Source organism: Lampetra fluviatilis, chromosome 46 (assembly GCF_964198595.1).
Source record: "Lampetra fluviatilis chromosome 46, kcLamFluv1.1, whole genome shotgun sequence".
NCBI lineage: Eukaryota > Metazoa > Chordata > Hyperoartia > Petromyzontiformes > Petromyzontidae > Lampetra > Lampetra fluviatilis.
Window position 1 is genome coordinate 9194634 of NC_136320.1, and position 20661 is coordinate 9215294.

The 20661-nt window shown below is 45.7% G+C and overlaps 1 protein-coding gene across 2 annotated transcripts in view; it reads right to left on the reverse strand.

Moving 5' to 3' along the window:
• Window positions 1-13550: 13550 nt before the first annotated feature.
• The window catches only part of STK11 (serine/threonine kinase 11), a 110174-nt gene continuing 103063 nt past the window's right edge, over window positions 13551-20661 (reverse strand). The window contains exon 9 of one of the 2 annotated variants that reach the window (XM_078877101.1): window positions 13551-14474. In XM_078877101.1, coding sequence (XP_078733227.1) covers window positions 14311-14474 — 164 coding nt within the window. In that variant the 3' untranslated portion in view covers window positions 13551-14310. The remainder of the gene's footprint in view (window positions 14475-20661) is intronic. The other variant, XM_078877097.1, reaches the window with a different exon arrangement.

The window sequence follows — 20661 nt, forward strand, 5'->3', positions numbered from 1 at the left end:
CCAACTCCTTATCTACAGTTCTGACAAATTGTTTCGTAAGGCCCAATTTGATGTGCAGTGGTGGCATCAGCACCTTCCGGGGGTCCACCAGTGGCTCCCACTTGACGTTGTTCCTCCCCACAGAGAACTCGGTCCGCTGTGGCCAGTCCCTCCTGTGGTAGTGCACCTTGATGTCCCTTCTGTCCCAAAGGCAAAGATAGCAGGGAAACTTGGTAAAACCGCCTTGGAGACCCATCAGGAATGCCACCATTTTGAAGTCTCCTATGACCTCCCAGCCATACTAATCATACATCAAGGCGTCCAGCAAGGTCTTGATGCTGTTGTAATCCTCTTTGATGTGCGGGTACTTGTTACCATTATGGAGCAGCACGGCCTTGAGGCTCCTGGATGAGCTGTCAATGAAGAGGCGCTACTCAGTCTGGTTACAGGCAATTCCGATTGCCTCGGACAGACTGGTCACATTGTGGCAGAATCAGAGCCCATCTTGATGGGTGAAGAAGCTGCAAAAAGGTTGGTGACGCTTCCTCTGATCTGCGACTTGCCCACTTTTATCCAACACGTTCCACTGCTGCTCAGCATTGGACTGGGTGAGACCAATATCTCTGATCAAGTCGTTGAGGTCTTTTTGGTTGGGGTAGTATGGGTTTCTCTCCTCAGCTCCACCTCTGAAATTGTCATTTGGATCTACAACGTCTTCCTCTTTCTCTGACTTGCTGCTCTTTCTAAAGATGGCTGCTCTCTCTCCGGAGGAGTGGGTACAGGGAGCTCATGGCAGTGTGGCACCGGAGCGATAGCAGGTGCATTGAGAATAAGTTTTCCCCTTCTTTTTTGGCAACAAAACAGGTGTTAAGATGTTAAAACACCAAACTGAAACCTTTTACAAGGAATCATGTCTGCATTAACCACAACTTTCGTTGGAGCCTAGTCTCAAAAGGTGTTAGACCAGTCCGACGTTTGGAAGGGTCCACCATGCAGAAGTAGCAGTTGCTTGAGTGGTCAGTGGGTTCCCGCCAAATTATTGGGATAGCGAACTTCATGGCTTTCTTGTCCCCTCTGTACCATCCTACAAAAATACATTTATTTCACACATGACTAATGTGTAAGAGATTGTCGTAACATTTTTCATGTATGATAGATTTTTTCAATAACATAAAAAATTGTAAAACATTTTAAAATTATAAACTTTTACAATTGCAAAAATTGTAATAAATTTTATAACAAAATTCTGAGCAACAATTTCCATCCTGAGTTTTTTTGCATTGCTCGCAGGTGAAATGAGTGCCAATGATTTGTCTTGATCCCAACAGGCATGCCGAAATATGCCGTGTAGGCCTCAGACATCTTAGCAGATGCTTCCAGAGTACTTTTTCACTCTTGTCTTGATAAATTAGCAGCAGACATAGCAAAATGCGTCTGCCGGATGCTTGCAGCCTCTTGATGCCATCTCAGAAAAATGCAAACATGTATTGTCTCGGCCTCGCTCTGCGCTGCGTTGGACCGCTAGCTGAGTAGTTAACATCGCGTCTAATAAACCCTCAGAGCCAGGATGAACGTCCGACTCCAAACGTCATTTATTTATTTTAACGAGGTAAAACTGGTAAGAAAACAGCACAGATACAGCATCTGTTAATACCCGGAAACACCAACACAATGAATGAACACCACAGCATCATAACATTGTCTTAGATAACATGTTTCTCAACAATAGATCCTGGATGGACCAGGCACCTACATTACCACTGAATAGCTATACAAGAGCATAAGCTACTGTGTTACATAAAGGCACACCTTGTTATCATCACACTGCACTATGAATGAGATATTTCGTCATCCTTGCTCTCCAGATCGCAATAAAGTTATTTGGGTGCAAGTTTAACTCGACTTATTAAATTACAAGTAACATTCACAATAAGGAAAGTTGCAGGCTTCGTTGTTAACTAGGCCTCGTATTTATGATAACAATTTAACAGCATTATAAAGGCATTTACATCATTATAACGGTCATTCTAACATTATAACAGCATTGCCAATATTATAAGAACATAAACGAACTTACAGACAGTGCTTCTTAAAGTCCCACAATGGCCAATTGCGGCTGGCTTCACTGAGACGCGATGTGTGCCGCCATCTTGAATTATGTGTGTAATGGCCGACGCCCGCGTGGTTGAGCGGGAATCTTAAATTGCAACTTCCTGGTCATGTGACCAAACTTAGCATCAAAAACAGGAAATTCCTGTGTACATACGCCCATATCTGCCGTGAGGCAAGACACCTGCCGTGAGGCAGAACATGTATCCACTTAGGCAGCTGGAACTAAACTGAACTGGTGGGCTTAAGGCCCCTGTATATATACTACTATTTATATTACTGGAAATTTCTCAATTTTCTAGAAGTTACTACAAGTTTCCTCAGAACTGAATCTATCTTGAATGTTCTGGAAAATAGGTAAATTTCAAAATAGCACTTTCCTGGGCACAAAAGCAAAGTTTGTGGGGGAAAATATCTATGTTTTGTACTTTTGAGGCATAAACAATTAGGAAATAACACTTACTACCCAGGAAAAAAAAAATAGCTACACAGTGTAATAATTCATATTAATCAAATAGCGCTATATTTTAGCAATGCAATCCAAATTATTTGATGGTTATATGTTAATTATTACAAGAAGATTTCGGGCCCATGGGCTCTCGTCTCCTAGGTCCTGCGGGCGGCTTAGGGGCCTTTGGGCTTTAACTCGAAGCTATGAAGGCTGAGCTAAGGCATCGTACAATCGCATCATTGGCTGTTTTAAACCAATGATGCCATTGCACGATGCCTTAGTAGCGCGAGCCCTCTGGGTTTATCTTCTTGGTTCTTTCGGTAAAGTCACGTAGAAGGGAAATGTGGCCGAAACGTCGTGAGAATTATTTTATTATGTTTTATTTTAGTTTTTATCATTTCCCTTCTACGTGACTTTACCGAAAGAACCAAGAAGATGAATCCCTGCAGTCATGAAAGTCCTCTGGGTTTGTTCACGTTTGCGCCAATTTGTCATTGTTTGTCGATGTCTTTCCAACTGGGCTTGGTGCTGCTCTTCGGTTTAATTTATTTGACGTTGTTCCATGGATTGGCGTACTTGGTCCAATCGAGCATGTCTCAGCTCTTGCCGTTTCTTTGGCTTGACAATGATCGTTTTGGGACCGAGCTTGACTCTACGCTTCTGTTTCATTCCTTCGAAGACATTCCACAGAACGACGCTATTGTCGCGATCGGATTGATCAACGTTCAGCAGGTTCATTGCCGACTTGGATCTTGCTTTTGTCTGCCAATCTCTTTCCAGGCGAGTATCCCTTTGCTCTTCCGTTTCATTCCTTCGATGACATTCCACACATCGACGTATTTGTTCCAACCGGATTGGACGTTCAGATTGGCTCTCATTCCTTCTCCGTTGCCGCTTTGCTCAAGCTATCTCCAGCATTGCTTCACGTTCTCTCTCAGTTTAATTGTCCCATGCCGAAGCTTTTCTTAGTGGCCCTGAACTTGTATTTTTGTTTTTGGCCCATTTAAAGGTGTAAGGATTCGGAAGAGAAAAAAATCAGTGGCTAAGAGTAGCTGTAAATGAAAACCACCATTCAGCTTCACCGACATGAAATTGTATCCAACGCAGTTTGGAGCTGAAAACTGAACTGATTATTGAGTGTTTAGCAGAACATTGCATTTTGAAATCACAACTACTGTAAATGCCACTGGTTTTGTAATCGTAGAAGCTGCCCGTTTTTATGTGTCCGAGCGCGTGAAGTCTTAGAAGTCGGGGAATTATATATTCGAACATGGTCGTAAATATCTGAAATTTCTCTAAAATTCCAAGACTGCCAGAAAATTCCGAGATTGCCATGAATGTCAAGTTTTTGCTAATTGTATGTTCATCAAACAGAAAGAGTACTAGGGGCAGTCTCCGCGTTCACGACGTGATTACAATGTCGCTCCTGGAAACCCCATCAAACAGAAAGAGTACTCGAGGCGGTCTCCGCGTTCACGACATTGCAATGCGCTGCTGGAAACCCATACCTGTCAACCTATATCGTTTATCCGTATTCTTTTACAGGGAAATTGAGTTTTCAGGTCCAGACGGCGTACAGCCGTTTTAATACGGACAAGATGTTTTTTTGTCTATTTGTTTGTGTTTCTCCCTTGTGATGGGACTTTGTTGGATGAACGACATTGAGATTAAAAAGAGCACGGGGTGACCAATAAGGTCTGGACTGGTCCGTAATAAGGTACAGCACTGATAAGGGGTTGACAGGTATGGAAACCCCACTCGAGGCGGTTCACGACGTTGTATTGCGCTCCTGGAAACTCCGTCGTAAACCAGATCGTAATTTTTCGGGCCCTGTGTTGCGCTGGACACAGTGTTATAAATGTTACGTTCCTGAACACCGTCTAGAAACCCAATTTTTCCCAAAAAATGGCTAGGAATATGGGATTTAGTTGAATATTTATACATTACTAGCTTTACTACCTGGCTTTGCCCAGGACTTGGATTCACCACGCCCAGCCCGCATTTGTCTGCCCAGTGGCGATGTTCACACACCACAGCAGTTACTCGTTTGAGGCTGAGTCGACCTAGGGGAGGCCCAGGACCGGTTCAGATAATCGTGACCAGTGGTGGCCTTGAGCGGGAATCGAACTCAGGTGGCCAAGTCCATAGTCCAGCTCGCTAACCACTACACTACCGCTCCCCCACACACAAACGCGCGCGCGTCCATAGGTACACATAAACGTGCTTGCTGCAGACACACACAACTTTCAGGGTGAGTACGTCAGTAAACGACTCAAATAATAAACCAATGCTGCGCGAAGAACGCCTTAGACCTGCAACACATTTGTATGGCACTTTACTCGCGGAGGGTTGGGGGGGGTCCGTGACATCAGCAAGCACACTACGTAACGCTTCCGCATGCGGGTGACATCACAGATGTGTGATGTCACATCTCACTTGCCGTGCAAAATATATCCATTATTGCCCCCCCTCCCCCCCCAAAAAAATACAAGTCTATTTTTATACTTTTTGCATGGTGTACAGTCTGGAAACTATCCACATTCCAAATTTCAAGTTTGTTGCATGTCGGGAAGTACAGAAGAACCTCTGGTCACGACCATAATTCGTTCCATAACTTTGGTCGCAACCCGATTTGGTCGTGACTCGAACCTAATTTCCCCATTGGATTGTATGTAAATACGATTAATCCGTTTCAGACTCCTACGAACTGGATATAAATATTGTTTTTTAAAGATTTTTAAGCACAAAAAAAGTTAATTATGCCATAGAATTCACATTGTAATAGTAAACTAAATGTAAAAACATTGAATTACACTGAGAAAACCTTGAATAACAGAGAAAACTAACATTGCCGCGTCAAGGTTTAGAATCGTTTAACAAGATGATTGTTTCGTCTGCTACATCAGTCTGTCGATTCTGAGAGATAATTTTCGTATGAGCAATTCATGTTTCTATTTAAAGTAAGTTAACAGTAATATCTGGGTACAGTATTGTTTTTGGAAGCATTCACCAAAATATCGTATGAACATTTACTTCACCGCATCATCGTATGAATGATGCGAGAAGAGATTAACGGGTTCTTATGTTAGCGATTTACGTACTCAGTGCTTTCGCTCTCTAAATTACGGCTTGAATGAGGGAGGAGGGGTATGACTACACTCATAAAATTAATATCTTGCTAGAAATTTTATATAACAAAAGTTATATACATAACTGTTACGCTTTGTGTAATTCAACAAAACAAACAAAACTTAACTCCAAGCAAGTGGCCACACGTGGGTCGCTGTTGTTTGGCGCTTACAAAAAAATAGCGTACAAGGGGAAATCGACCAAGGCCGTGTTTGATCGCCACCCGAGTTTGTATTCGTGACCAGATAAAAAAATGTTGTACATTTTTTGGTCGGAACCCGATTTGGTCGTGGTCAGAAGCGTTCGTGACCAGAGGTTCTACTGTATGTTAAACATTTTGAACAGACACACATTCACAAATTTCCCTTTTATATATAGATCAACCATTCTTGATGCTATAACATGTTAGAAAAGAGTCCCCTAGTGATAGAAATTGAAAGTACAAGAGTGTACAGTACATAACTGTCCGTGAATATTTGTTTATTGAAATTGATGCAAATACATTTTTACGTTCAAAATGATGATTTTCTCACCCTGTCTTCTTCCTTCCTCGACTTAAGTGACTTGACCTTTTGAAGAAAACAAACTTGCTGACTTGCTACGACGTTTCACCGTTGAAACGTCGCCGTTCAAAAGTTGTTTAGCATCGTGTTGGAAGCTGGGTGTCGTAAATCGATAACCGGTGGCATGACACAGACGTCGTAAAATGGGTGTGTCGCAACTCTGTCGTAAACCGGTGGAATGTTTCCCAAACTTTAAATTAACCAATTTTACTGGCATAAAAAATAATTACCATCGAAGCGTAATTGAATATTAATGTTTCACGAATGTTATGTGCTCAGAAAATCGGCTTAAAAATCCGGGCAGACAGATGAACAGACAAACCGATACTTTATGCTGCGATAATTATTGCGATTAGTGCGAGGACACTTTATAAATGTGGGTCTCAAACGGGGCACAATACATTAACAGATTATTATTTGGTTCTTTCGGTTAAGTCACGTCTAAAGATAAAATAATAAATTAAATTAAATAATAGAATACGACGTTTCGATTGCAACACAAGCAATCATCATCAGGTATAATGAAATAGCGACATAAAATCTAACCAGAAAACTATAGACAGACATATTAGCAGACAGATATTACCAAGATACATAGCGAGAGTAACACAGGTAACAGAGGGGTGATCGTCTCTGTGTGGTAGCCTTAAATAGACAGAGGTGGGGGGGGAGGCAGAGAGAGGGAGGGGGGTAGAGAAAAAAATAACATATCAATTGGTGCTGCAAGAACGATTACACGGCAAGCAAGCCTGAAAATCAGGAGATAGACACACTAAAATTAAATAACCTAGTAAAATATCGAAATGTAATGTAATACAACACAGAGGGTCGGTCAACACACAATTAACGCATAGCCTGGTTGATGACGTATTTCAAAGATTGCTAAGTTAGAATTTGAGTGTGAACATTCTAAAGAGGACACAGGCAGAGAAAACAAGTCGCCAGAGAGAGAGAAAAAAGATAAGCTTAAAACTTCCCCGTAGAAGTGGTTCAATCTTAATTTTAGAACTTTCGTGACTGCAGGAATTATTATTTGGTTCTTTCGGCTAAGTCACGTCTAAAGATAAAATAATAAATTAAATTAAATAATAGAATACGACGTTTCGATTGCAACACATGCAATCATCATCAGGTATAATGAAATAGCGACATAAAATCTAACCAGAAAACTATAGACAGACATATTAGCAGACAGATATTACCAAGATACATAGCGAGAGTAACACAGGTAACAGAGAGGGGTGATCGCCTCTGTGTGGTGGCCTTAAATAGACAGATTCTATTATTTAATTTAATTTATTATTTTATCTTTAGACGTGACTTAACCGAAAGAACCAAATAATAATTCCTGCAGTCACGAAAGTTCTAAAATTAAGATTGAACCACTTCTACGGGGAAGTTTTAAGCTTATATTTTTTCTCTCTCTCTGGCGACTTGTTTTCTCTGCCTGTGCCCTCTTTAGAATGTTCACACTCAAATTCTAACTTAGCAATCTTTGAAATACGTCATCAACCAGGCTATGCGTTAATTGTGTGTTGACCGACCCTCTGTGTTGTATTACATTACATTTCGATATTTTACTAGGTTATTTAATTTTAGTGTGTCTTTCTCCTGATTTTCAGGCTTGCTTGCCGTGTAATCGTTCTTGCAGCACCAATTGATATGCTAATTTTTTCTCTAAAACCCCTCCCTCTCTCTGCCTCCGCCCCCCCTCTGTCTATTTAAGGCCACCACACAGAGACGATCACCCCTCTCTGTTACCTGTGTTACTCTCGCTATGTATCTTGGTAATATCTGTCTGCTAATATGTCTGTCTATAGTTTTCTGGTTAGATTTTATGTCGCTATTTCATTATACCTGATGATGATTGCTTGTGTTGCAATCGAAACGTCGTATTCTATTATTTAATTTAATTTATTATTTTATCTTTAGACGTGACTTAACCGAAAGAACCAAATAATAATTCCTGCAGTCACGAAAGTTCTAAAATTAAGATTACATTAACAGACTTAGCTTTAAAGATGGACTCCAAAATATCAGTCAGCTGGGAATGTGGAATGCCCATCAAATGGTTACAGACAGTTCAGACCTCGGGCTAGCTGAACACCAATGTGGCTTTTTCAGTCCCTTAATTTGGTAGTCGAATCCGAAATGTTGAGCCTTAGCCCATGGGACTGCTAGCATCGTGAGTCGGTGTCGGTTCGCGACCATCATAACAGGCGTTGGGGTTACTCTTTGGTTATTTATACGTGACTTTACCGAAAGAACCAAAAAGTTATTCCTGCAGTCATAAAAGCTCCAAATTAAGATTAGGCGTTGGTATTTGTTCGCGGGCCATGAGCACACGGGACGGATTGAGTTAAAAGTGCCAAGCAGAGGGGAACTAACTTATACCCCTCCGGCCCTACCTCCGGGTTTGCCCTTGAAGGAGAGAGCTCGCTATCTCAAAGGGGATGTACCTGCGGAGATTCCAAAAATAAAATATCCGAATTTGACGTTGAGGAACGCGTGATCTGGCAATGCAACTGTGCGAGTGACTGCGATCGCTTCAACGCAAATGCACGAACAGTAATGACCTCATTTACCCATACGGACCAGTGTGGTGAAGTATGGTTAACCCCCCCCCCCGCCTCAATACCGACAGTGTGGGTGCATGGCCTTCGTTCAGGGATGGATTGACAAAGGGCTGTAAATGATTCAAGTAAATTTTGGATTTTAACAAGTCCGTGGCAATTATCAAGGCTTAAGAGGCATAAACCAACCCTGATGGGATTTGCTTTAGAAACACCTGGCAATGATTCAAAGGCGCTCGCCTGCACAAGCACACAAACACAACAAGGCTGCGTGCATTTTGCTCCGAACGAGGCTGTGAATTTCAATGCAGAGCTTCCGTCAAAAAACGGAGCGAATGCTGTGAGCTGCTGTTTGAGCTGCTGCTGTTGGTTGACTTCACTGCGGGGCGAGGTGAGAGAGTGGTTGGTCTCACACGCACCGGTCGGTTACAAAAATAAATTGACGTAGTTTAATAATTCGCCCCGCCCCAACAATAACCTGCAACCATAACAATTAACCAATACGCCACTCACACTTGCAGTTAAAACCCCAACAAGATATCGCAAAAATACGTGGTCAATCGCGTAAATGCAAAGGGTCACAATGACACCCGTGTGTGTTTTTTACTTGGAGGAATAACGTGACACACAGGCGCTCACAGGAAGATATCCAACATTGATTACTTTTCAGATTATTTCTGGAATGGATCGGGAAGCAGGAGGGAGGCCCCCCCCATTCATCGCCCAAAGGCGTTGTTGGCCTGACCCCCACTACCACCGCAACCACCACTACCACCGCAACCACCACTACCACCTCTACCACCGCAACCACAACAACCACCGCTACCACCACTACCACCTCTACCACCACTACCACCGCAACCACCACTACCACCTCTACCACCGCAACCACCACAACCACCGCTACCACCACTACCACCTCTACCACCACTGCCACCTCTACCACCACTACCACCACAACCACCACTACCACCTCTACCACCGCAACCACCACTACCACCTCTACCACGCAAACCACCACAACCACCACTAGCACCTCTACCACCACTACCACCTCTACCACCACTACCACCACCACAACCACCACTACTACCACCTCTACCACCACAACTACCACCACTACCACCTCTACCACCACAACCACCACTAACCACCACAACCACCGCTACCACCACTACCACCTCATCAGCTTCACACAGCCGCACGTTACACCGCAGACTGCCAACGCTCGACGCCAGCGTCTGGACCCTCCTCTCTCGACGGTGTCCTGCTGCCCAAACTCCCGGAGGCTAAAGTCACGCGTAGATATTTCCATCTTATATCCTACAGGTCTATTCACTCGCTGCAACATTAAATGCAAGTGCAATGTGGCAAGACACGTGATGTCAGCCTGTCGTGGCATGTTCCTTCCCTGCAGCCACCGGCTCCCTTGGTCACCCGCGTAGAATGTAACGCGCCGATGTCGTGACCCGAACTCGCAATGGAAATTAGCTTCCATCCTCTCGCCCCTTTGTATCACATTGTGAGACCATTTTGTAATAATTGTCTCCGATGAGCACGGTTGCTTACGCACACGGTGCGAAAGAAGTTCTACACACGTGCACACGGTGCGAAATAAGTTCTACACACGTGCACACTCCCTTGCGCGACATCCGGCATGAAAGTCACCTGAGGTTTGAGCCACTCTCGACAGCTCGTCTTCCCACGTGGCCGCGCCGTTTTTACCGCCGTGTTTTACCGAACAGCTCCCAGGCCAGCCAGAGTTAAAATATTCAGGTTTTCCCTGAGCGGTGATTGCTTCACGTGCATATTTTTTTCAGCAGATTAGGGTGATAAACCCCCTCGGGTTCCATTCGCATCAACCCCGTAATCCGATAATCCTACCATTTTTTGTCACGGAAAATAAAAAAGGCCCTTCCACTGCAAAAGCAACTTAAGAGTGCTCTGTTGCCAGTGAAATCAACGCTCTCGTCACCCACAGACATTCGTCTGGCTTTTGGTTTTTGGTGGTCAGGATATATACTTTTCTGTTTTTGCTGATGCTTGTCGGATAATTTTTGTTGGGCCAACTTGTAAAGTTCCTCTCCGACCGACTTCTCAAAGGAAACGTGCACTGGGTACACGGTTTGTATCCCCTTGCCAGCACGCTCCTGCGTGATAACGTCACGAAGCCCTGGTCGTGGGCCGTCTCGTGGTTGCTTCTCCCACATGGAGCAACTCAAAAGTTTAAACATCCCACTCTCTTGGATACATCTATGCATGCAGACATCACTGGTGCCATATACATCATCTCTCTGAGCATCCCTTTCCTTCTTGCCCTGTTGAACCTTGCCACTAAACCATTGCATTTTGGGTTGTACGGTGTTGTTTAACTGGTTACATCTCCTTATCTCACTGCACGTGGCCTATCAGGCATTTAAATGACACCTTGTTCCTTAGATAGGCAATAATTAACCTCCCTTGGGACCATTAGCCTGACACGCCATCAATCCACAAATCTCACTTTTGGGTGTGAGGGCCTCCCGATTTTACGAAACCTTTTCCGGTCTCACCCACACCAGCTTGACTTGCCCTTCCTGTGTCCATGTGGGTACTTGCCTGTAACAAAATGTCCCTTTTCCCGCACACCTGGCATATAACACTCTGCTGCGTAATTCCGACGAGTAAATTGGGCAGATTTTTTAGGAGGTGCATTAAAGTGTTTCCTACACTCCTGCGAGATAGAGCCTCGCTCCTTCCCTGCTATGGAATATGCCGGACCACGCGCACTGAGACAATGGTCCACAGTCTTAACCGTATCTTGGACAATTCTCAAGAAATGTTCTCTTTCAGGAATGTTGCGACATCTTTGGGAGGCAGGATTTACCATACAGAAACAGCCACATGAAACTCCGACCAAAACTATCACGTTACCATACATAGCAGGCGTGACCAAAAAGATCTCCAAAATTCTAAACAAACATAAGATCCAAGTCCGATTCAGTACAGTGCATAAAATCCGTGATCTGATTCCATCTGTGAAGGATGTCGTTCCTTATTTATAGTATCCTGGTGTCTACAAACTGAGTTGCAGTTGTGGTGATTGCTACATTGGAGAAACGAAACGTCATGTTTCTGATCGTGTCCGCGAGCACAAGTCAGATCTGAAACACGGCAGAACTGATTCTTCGGCCGTTGCCGATCATTGCTACAACTCTGTGGGCTCTCATGAAATTGTCTTTTCCGAGACCAAGGTGCTCTGCAAACCTCCTGGCTACCATCAAAGGTTTGTACACGAAGCCATACAAATATACAAACACAGACATAATTTCAACTGTGATGATGGTTACAAACTGAGTAATCATTGGAAAGATGTGATTAACCATGCAAAAAAGATTTAACTACACTTATTTGGACCATCTTATTTGACAGACAACTATTACAGGTTATTGATAGACAGCCAGTTTTGTTTTACCAGGTTTAGTTTTTTCTTTCTTTTCTCACACTTTTGTTATGTAGGCTAGGTGTAGTCACAAACCGCACCTCTCCATAACAAAGGCTCAGTCTTTTGTTATGCAGTCTATTCTTAGTCTTAAGCCTTACTTTACCATATCAATAAAAAGTGTGCATACTTGGCCCTTCCACTCTTCAACCATTATATATACGGAGTGGTAGCTCTTGTAATCTCTCATTTACGTGATACAGCTGTCGTGGCTGTAACGGTTCCACCTGAAGACGGAAGCTTATGTTGCCTCCGAAACGTCGTGATTTTTATTTTACTTTTATTAATTTTAATTTTTTACCTACGTGACTTTACCGAAAAAAACCTAAGAATAGGATTTAAGTGTTTGTTCCCTTTTGAACAGCTAAATCGGACGTTCCTGTGTTGAGTTCAAGGCCGAGTTCAATCCAGCATCGTCGAATAATTATCAGTTCGAATCACATGTCGAGAACATTTTTCTCCCAAATCCTGCGGCTAAAGCTTCCTGGAATGTTATTCTATATTGTTCAATTGGAAGCGCTGCATTCGTAACATGTGAGGGCATTCCTTGAAAGTTTTACTGCCGACTCCAATTGTGTAATTTCAGTATCCGGCTTTTGCCTGCACGAGCCAATCTCTCATTTTTAAGGTTCAACTTGTCTTTGATTCTAATATCTCTAGATCTGTGTCTTTCCCTTTTGTGCTCCCTCCTCTCCCATTTATCTCTTCCCTTCTGTTCTCTCTTCCCTCTCCTTATCCTCCTCCTTTGCTCTGTCCTCTTTATTTCCTTCTGCGTGGCCTTTTCTTATCTCTCCCCTCTCTTGTGTTTCCCCCTGTGCCCTCTCTTCTGTTGCTGGGTTGGCTATGCATGGTGCGAAATAAGTTTGACATACATACATAGAAAAAAAACCCCTCCCCTCCACATCTCGTTTTTATCCATGTTAGGATCTTATTTTCGGTGCAGTACCAGATCACTCCATCAGACCAGTTACACAACCACCAATCATAATTTCCAAATTATCAAACTGTAGCTCGAATATACCGAGCTCCCCAAGAAATCTCACAGACGGAATGAATGTTTGAAGTGATTGTAGTCGATATAAGTACTTTTGGTGTGGCCACACACAGAGGGAGTTGGATCACCCCAACCCCAACGACATCCATCCACCAAGACAATTACCCATCATGCTGCCACCGAGAGTTGTGAATAAGCAACACAGAAAGCAAAAATATTCGTAACAAGCACAAATCAATTGGGATTCGAAGAATATATATTTTTATACCAGAGGAATAACGTTTCATGCAGGCGTTTACAGAAAGATATCCAACATATAGCCAGTGGTTTTTTTAATTGGCAGGGGGCATTTCTAACCATCTCAACATCCATACACAGAGAGTATATTTTTCCCCACCACTATCTCAGTTTTACATCATCTTCATCATCATGAAAAACACGTGAAGCGAGAAAGCCCCGTTGCGTCAACCAGTGCATTGTGGGCCTCCTGCAAGGTTAGGCTGGCGTCGCGACGGATCTGACGAACCCACGAGTCTCTCGGACGGCCGATCGGACAGAAGCGGCCGAGGATGTTTGTCCAGGAGTAGAGGGCTCCGTGTGAGACGTGGCCAAACAGACGAATACGATGCCTGCCGGGTGGGTCGCCCTTTGAAAAATCACCTCTTAGCTCAACGGGCTGCACTCGGAAAACGCACTCCCGATTTGGATTCTATGTTTTGAGATGATGACGATGTCATCGACGGCAAGAAGAGCTGTTCCTTGACGAGACATCGGTGTCGCGGAAAAAAAATTGTACCAACAGATGACAAAAGCTGTCACCGACGCCGTATATTGAAAGCCTTGCAGCCTGATTGAGTCTTCACCGCAGGAGAGGCCACGTCTCGACCACCGCACAGTTCGGCTTGGCGTCACGCAACTTCTCGGTATATTCGCCGCGACGACGTTGAGGTGGCCACGTCTTGTGCAACGACCGCGTAACGGCCGCAGCCAGGCCGATCCTGCGAAGAGAGTCAGCCGTGCCAGTGGCCGTCCTATGACCGCTCGCAGCCGAGGTATGTAAAGTCCTTGACACGCTCCGCCATGTCGGTGCTGACTGTGGTGTCGGTCTCGGGGGGACCAACTCCCAAGTTCCGCACCTTGGCCTTCTGCCGCGAGACGAGTCCAGCAGTGCTGCCCGTGACAATCGTGAGTACACCTGTGGAGTCATGGGCGTGTTCACATACAAAGTAGCATCGTCAGCATAGACCAGGTCATTCAATGACTGGTCTCCTACTGTTAACAGTTTTACAGTCGCACGATGCACCACGGACTGGTCACGCAACGGCGTCTCGCCCTCATCTCCCCGCACGGTCTCTTAACCCCCGGACCCTCTCGATGGTTTCCTGCCACCAGACTCATGAAAGTCACATAACTTCAACCGTGATGATGGGTAAAAATTGAGCAATCATTGGAAAGATGTTATTAACAATGTAAAAAATATTTTACTCCGCATATTTGTACAGTCTTATTTGACAGGTACTAGTCTATTTTACCTAGTTTCTGACATCCCCAGCGTTTAACAGTGCTTCTATTTTGGTTTTGGTTTTGGCAGCCAACATCGGCCGTACCCCGTGTGAGGTGCCTCATTTGTACCTTCCCTTCTAGCCCCCCCACCCTCCCAGTCTCTGGCTGCCACATTTGGATAAGCCCCTCCCCCCTCCCCTTAATCAGTATTTAAGATCTTGTCTTTTGGATTTCTCACTTGATACAGTAAATTTGGCTATGACGGTCCCACCTGAAGACGGAGACTTGTGTTGCCTCCGAAACGTCGTGATTTATTATTTATTTTTATTATTTTTTACCTACGTGACTTTACCGAAAAAAACCTAAGAGCAGTCACGAAAACTTCAAATCTAGAATTCATGAAAGTTAATATAGATGTTTTTTTTATGATACTACACGCCTTGTTTAATTCCCTCGCTTCAACATTAAATGACTGCAGTGTACGAAGACAACATTCCATCTAATTTGCAGTCAATCCTGAACAAGATGCCCAAGGAAGTGTTCCAAGCCTGCCCTAGGATGTTACTCCTCAGAAAGCGCAGCCGACAGCTTTCATCACTCAGGCTTTATGTGAGGCACTAATTTACAAACCCTATCTTAGATCGTATTTAATGAGATTCATATAGCACCTTTACCAAGGCGCTTTACATCAATTAAACAATTGTACATAGCATGATTTTTAATGAAGAGTAGGGTGATTGTAAGTGGTGGTGTGGTTCTGATGCTGCGGTAGAACAAGAGGGATTGATGAGGGGTTGGGGACAGGCCTGCTCGTAGCGGGGGGGGGGGCAGCAGAAAGCTGCGGGGCTGAAAAGTAATGAGGCATCGTTGCATTGGGAAGACAAAGAGGGGCGGCGAGGGGCTCGCCGCCCCTCTTTGGGGGGGGGGGGGGGCACTGCGAGCGAGTCCCCCCGCACCGCCGACGATGTCCGCAACGTCCACACAGTGCAGCAGCGGAGTCCCAGCCGGGCCCGGGACGAGCAAGAGCGTTGTTGTTGTCGTTGTTGTTATCCACAACACCTCTTGCGTAGCTCAATGTCTGCGTTTCGTAAACATATAATTAAGCACAACATTACGGTTATTGGAAAGCGCAACCGAACCCAATCGATAAGATCACGTTCCCTCCGGCTGAGGGGAAGGGGGTGTTGCATGGCTCTTTGAAGCTTGGGCCACCAAACAAAGGCGCCGTGCTGGGGGTGTTTGCCCGGCACGTCGCGGCACGGCTCGGGTCCAGGTTCCAATGAAATCGCAACGGTCGAACGCCGTATTCGCTCGTTCACTAGCGGGGACATTTCTCTGTATTTAAAAAAAAAAAATTTACGTGAAGCACCTTCATCAAAGGTGCTCTCTAAATGTACGATAAGAGAAGGACGTCTTGAAGACATTTATAAAAACTAAAATCTAACGTTTCTGGAATTGAAGTGCCATTCGTAGGGAATGTGCGAGGATGTGGTGAGTATCTATACAAGTATAATGACATGGTGACACCTGCTGGCCGGGAAAGGGAATCACGGGTACGGGCACGGTTAAAGTAACAACCAATCAGAGAAGGAGGTGTATCTGGGGCAAAGGTAACAGGTGGGGTTAGCCAAGATGCTCCGGGAACCTGCTCGAAGGTTCCACGAGAGGGCGTGGCCGGAGGCGGGGCTTAGCCACGCCTAAGGGGATATAAGGGGGAGTGGACCCGGGGCCCGAGGTTCGTGTGTGGAGTCTTGGGTCCTGGCTGCGTCGCTGTTCGCCGACATCTCTCTCCGGCGTCCGGCCACGTGGAAGATCTCCTTGCGTGGTTTCCATTGCCGTCATCCACACGCCGCCAGCCAGCGGCATAGCCGAGTGAGGGCGGTGGGACCACGCCGAGTGATCAGCTGTGTAGCCAGTAGAGACGTTAATATCTAATTGTTGTACTCAGAGTGAGGAAGAACAAGTGTTGGCCTGTGTTGTGCCCAGTGAGAAATAAAATAAGTACCCTCTACACAACGTGTCGCCAAAGTCGCTCATTACACATGAGCAGAAAACTGGCAGTCGAGAGCATAACCATTATCTCCCCAATGTCAATGTTCAGGATCCATCCGTGAGTCTGAGCCAGTTTTGCAATTACAGTAGTGTTCCAAAGAGCTTACCATTTGTGATAATCGCAGCGCATTCGTGGCGGACTGGCCTCATTAACGGTGCGCGCCAACCAAACGTTCACACTTTTGTTTGCCAACATTGACCACTGTGCACCAGGTCGCCACTTGAAACTCGGTCGACGTCAGCGAGAACCCTGGCCACCTGGGTTTGTGCGTCACAACCAGGAACCAAATCCCAGTGGCAGGGCCGTGAGGGCACGGCGCTCGAGCTGGGGGGGTCGTCCTGCCCTACCACACACAATCCGGAATGGTCGGCTCCACATTGCGGCGATGAACAACGCATCTTGTGCACAACATGAAAACCGTGACGAGGTTGCGGATGTTGTGAAGAAACTAAAAATGTGACGGTGGATTTTTGGTGGGGATCTTGGATTAACGATGGTTATCTGGGATTTGTCAAGTTGTGAACCCAGTATTTTCTCCATAAGAGGTTTTTTTCAGGTTAGATCTCATGAATATAAATGTGTCGTTACACCCGTCGCCACCCGAAACAGCCAATTAGGAAGGGTTGTCACGTAAGCAAGACATACCAATTAGTGACTTCAGCACACCGCTGTGTTGGAGAGTAAACCCACTATCGGTTATTACAACAGCAGACTTCATTAGGTGGCTTGCCAGAATTGTGTTTTCTGTTCCATCTGTAAATGATACGTAACTCAAAATAATTATCACCCCACTTGCTTCTTTTCAGTCGTGGCCTCCAAACTCTTTGATTTCATGTCGCCATCTCTTCTGCTGTCTTCCTCCGCTTCTCTCGCTGTCTCTCAGTCTCTACTCGCTCGTTGATGTTGTCTACCCACCAAGCCATGCCCGTGGTGCGTATTTCCCGTTTCCACTTGTCGTTGCTTCAAAAGCACCAGCAATGGCCACCTTTGCTTTCCTTATTTACTTATTCCATTACTTAACACTGATTTCCGTAAACTTGTTTAGTCTACGACACGTCAACTAAAACTGGAAAATATGTACGGAATTGTTTATTTTATATTTCAAGGCATATCGGCAAACCTTTTATGGAGTATTTCATGATGTGGAAGACATCACGTTGCCTATTAAGAAACGTTCGAAGTGGCTTTGGTAGGACACCGCTAGAAGGAACGACGACCGGTGGTCGAGACTAACGGCGGAGTGGCAGCACGTCCCGGGTCGACCACCATGGAGATGGAATTATGAGATTGGCTCATGATGTGCGTCGGTTCGAGACAGATCACGGTTACAAATACGTCCCACATGTAAATACTCAATAATTGGCTGAACAATATTAATACATAGAGGACCACAGACCTTGCGGGGGAGGGGGGGGGCGATCTAGCACCGGCTCATCGCCTGGCTACCTTCCCATTCTTCTGGCTCCTCCTCGCACCTCTGAGGCTTCCCCTCTCCCTCCGGGGGCGAGTGACGCAGTACAGGTTGGCGTTATTATTTTTTATAAATACATTTCCGTAAGGGATGGCGATTCCTCGAGACGACCGTTGTCACTGAAGGCGACGGGATGAGACATTACCATGCCCTTTCCATTACCCACACGAAGTCATCGCCCTAAAATAGGCGGTTCTCAGAACAATAAAACGCAAAGCAAACGGGACATTTTTCTTGATAAATTATGTATTTTTTTTCTCAACATAAAAAAGCAACACATTTCAATACAAGATTTCGTTGTATTACAGTGCATTGCGCAGATGATAACACAAGATCCATTCCCGTGCGTCGATTACTGCCGCGGAGTTCTCGGGCTGGGCTCGGAGCGAGGGCTCAACGGAGCGGCCGTTCCTGTGGACCGGACGCATTACCCACAAAACGGGGCGCGTAGCTCGCATCTACAACAGCTGCAACGGCTCAGCGCGGGCTTCGTGTCGTGCTGCTGCTGCTCCTGTAGCTGCTGCAGCGGCAGCAGCAGCAACGGTGGGCTCAGCGTTGCCATCGGCTAAAGCTTCGTTGTTGCCAATCGCTGCCGAATGCACCGTGAATTTGCAAAACAACTCTCAGGGCTATATTGTGACTATACACGTACACGGTCCTCTTGTCAATCCACTGCTGGATGAAGGCCTCCCTATACTAATTAGCCGTGGGGTGGGAGTAGGTTAAGTGACTGCACTTCGCCGTGCTGGTCAGTGCGGATTTGGTGCAGCCAGGGAGCAAATATGCCCGAGCATAGGCATCAAAGTACAGCACAACAGCGGATTTCTACTGCACTGCCCGATGCTGCCCACCGCGTCATGCAGCATTAGCAGCAGCCTCTGTGCTGCGTAGTAATGTTTATTGTGCATACTTGGGGAGAATGAGTCACCGCTATTTATCTAGACGAAGAAAAGGCTTCTGTATTGAATGGACCAGGAAGGGGATAATGTACGAGTTGTTTCAGATGACAAATCTCTTGGCAGGCGTTAATATCTTCACATTCACTGTCAAACGCCTTTCAGTGCACAGAAACATCAGCTCGCCATTTAATCATCAATTTCAACCAACTGACAGAGATCGTTACAGCTGTAATATATACTGCATTGTGCATGTAATTTGGCAAACAAGTCTGAATACGGGAAATAAAACACAAGTATAAATCGTGTTTTGAATGCCATTATATCAAATGTCCGCACACGAGAGACACATTTGGGCGAGCGCCTTTAAACCTCTTCCCCCACCCCCTTGTCAAGGTAGCACACAATGCATAGGTCAGCAAAATCCATGAAATTTGCATCCCATCCTCGATGGCCCGTAATTATATAGCCCATGCTCAATGCACGCCCAGACAATATTGTCAACAACAAAAAAACAACTGAAACATCACCAACAATTTAAACAAACGTTAGTCCCAATATCCAACGTCCGAATGCCGCTGCACAGATTTGTCGACAGTCGCCAACAAATGCATGATTAGTCCTGCGCGCAGTTACCGGAGCGTGGGCAGCACGCAAGCACGCGCAGGTTTCTGTTTGATGAAATTTGCGCGCGCGAGCGAATACATATTCCCGCGTCTTCGAGGGCACCCACGCGTTGACGTGCTCTGTTGGCATCACCCACGCTTTGGCGTGCTCTGTAGGCAGCAATCCGTATCGCTGGTGCCCTCAGCGACGAGACACGGCTCTTAGGGTATCCTGGTCTGAGCCGTACGTCGCTCGTCTCAGTTCGTACGTTCACTGAACCCCCTGCCCCCGTTTGCCATTCACGAGTGGCAAAGGTGATTTTGCCAAGCCACTGCGTCACGCACAGCTCGAATCTAGCGCCGAGCCTCAGAAGCATTACAATTAGGCCGTGCTGCCAGTGACTTAATAACACCCCCACTGGCTCAACTTCCATTCGGCGTTGTGTTGATCGCAATCCTACACCAGGGCGCTCAACTACAAACTTTCCAGGTTGTTTCTCACAATGGAACGCAGGCCTCGATTTAAAAAAAAAACCCCTCGGGCCCCGGTGGCGACGACACCGAAGCACGACAAACGTTTTGCTGCCAAAACCGACAGGGCCGGCGTCTCTCGCGCGTGAGCGCATCGGGTGGGGGGGGGGACAGTTCGTGGAGTAAAACAGAGTTTGAGTCCAGGCCGCGGACAACAACAAGCGGATTGGTGACATCACTGAACAGACCCTGAGGTGTCTCCCTTCACAACCCGTACCCATCAACGCCGGTGAAGTATGGCCAAACCACCCCCCATGACAAATGCAGCCTTCACCCAGCAATGAAATGGCAAAGGGGTTGTATAAACTAAGACACTAAACTAT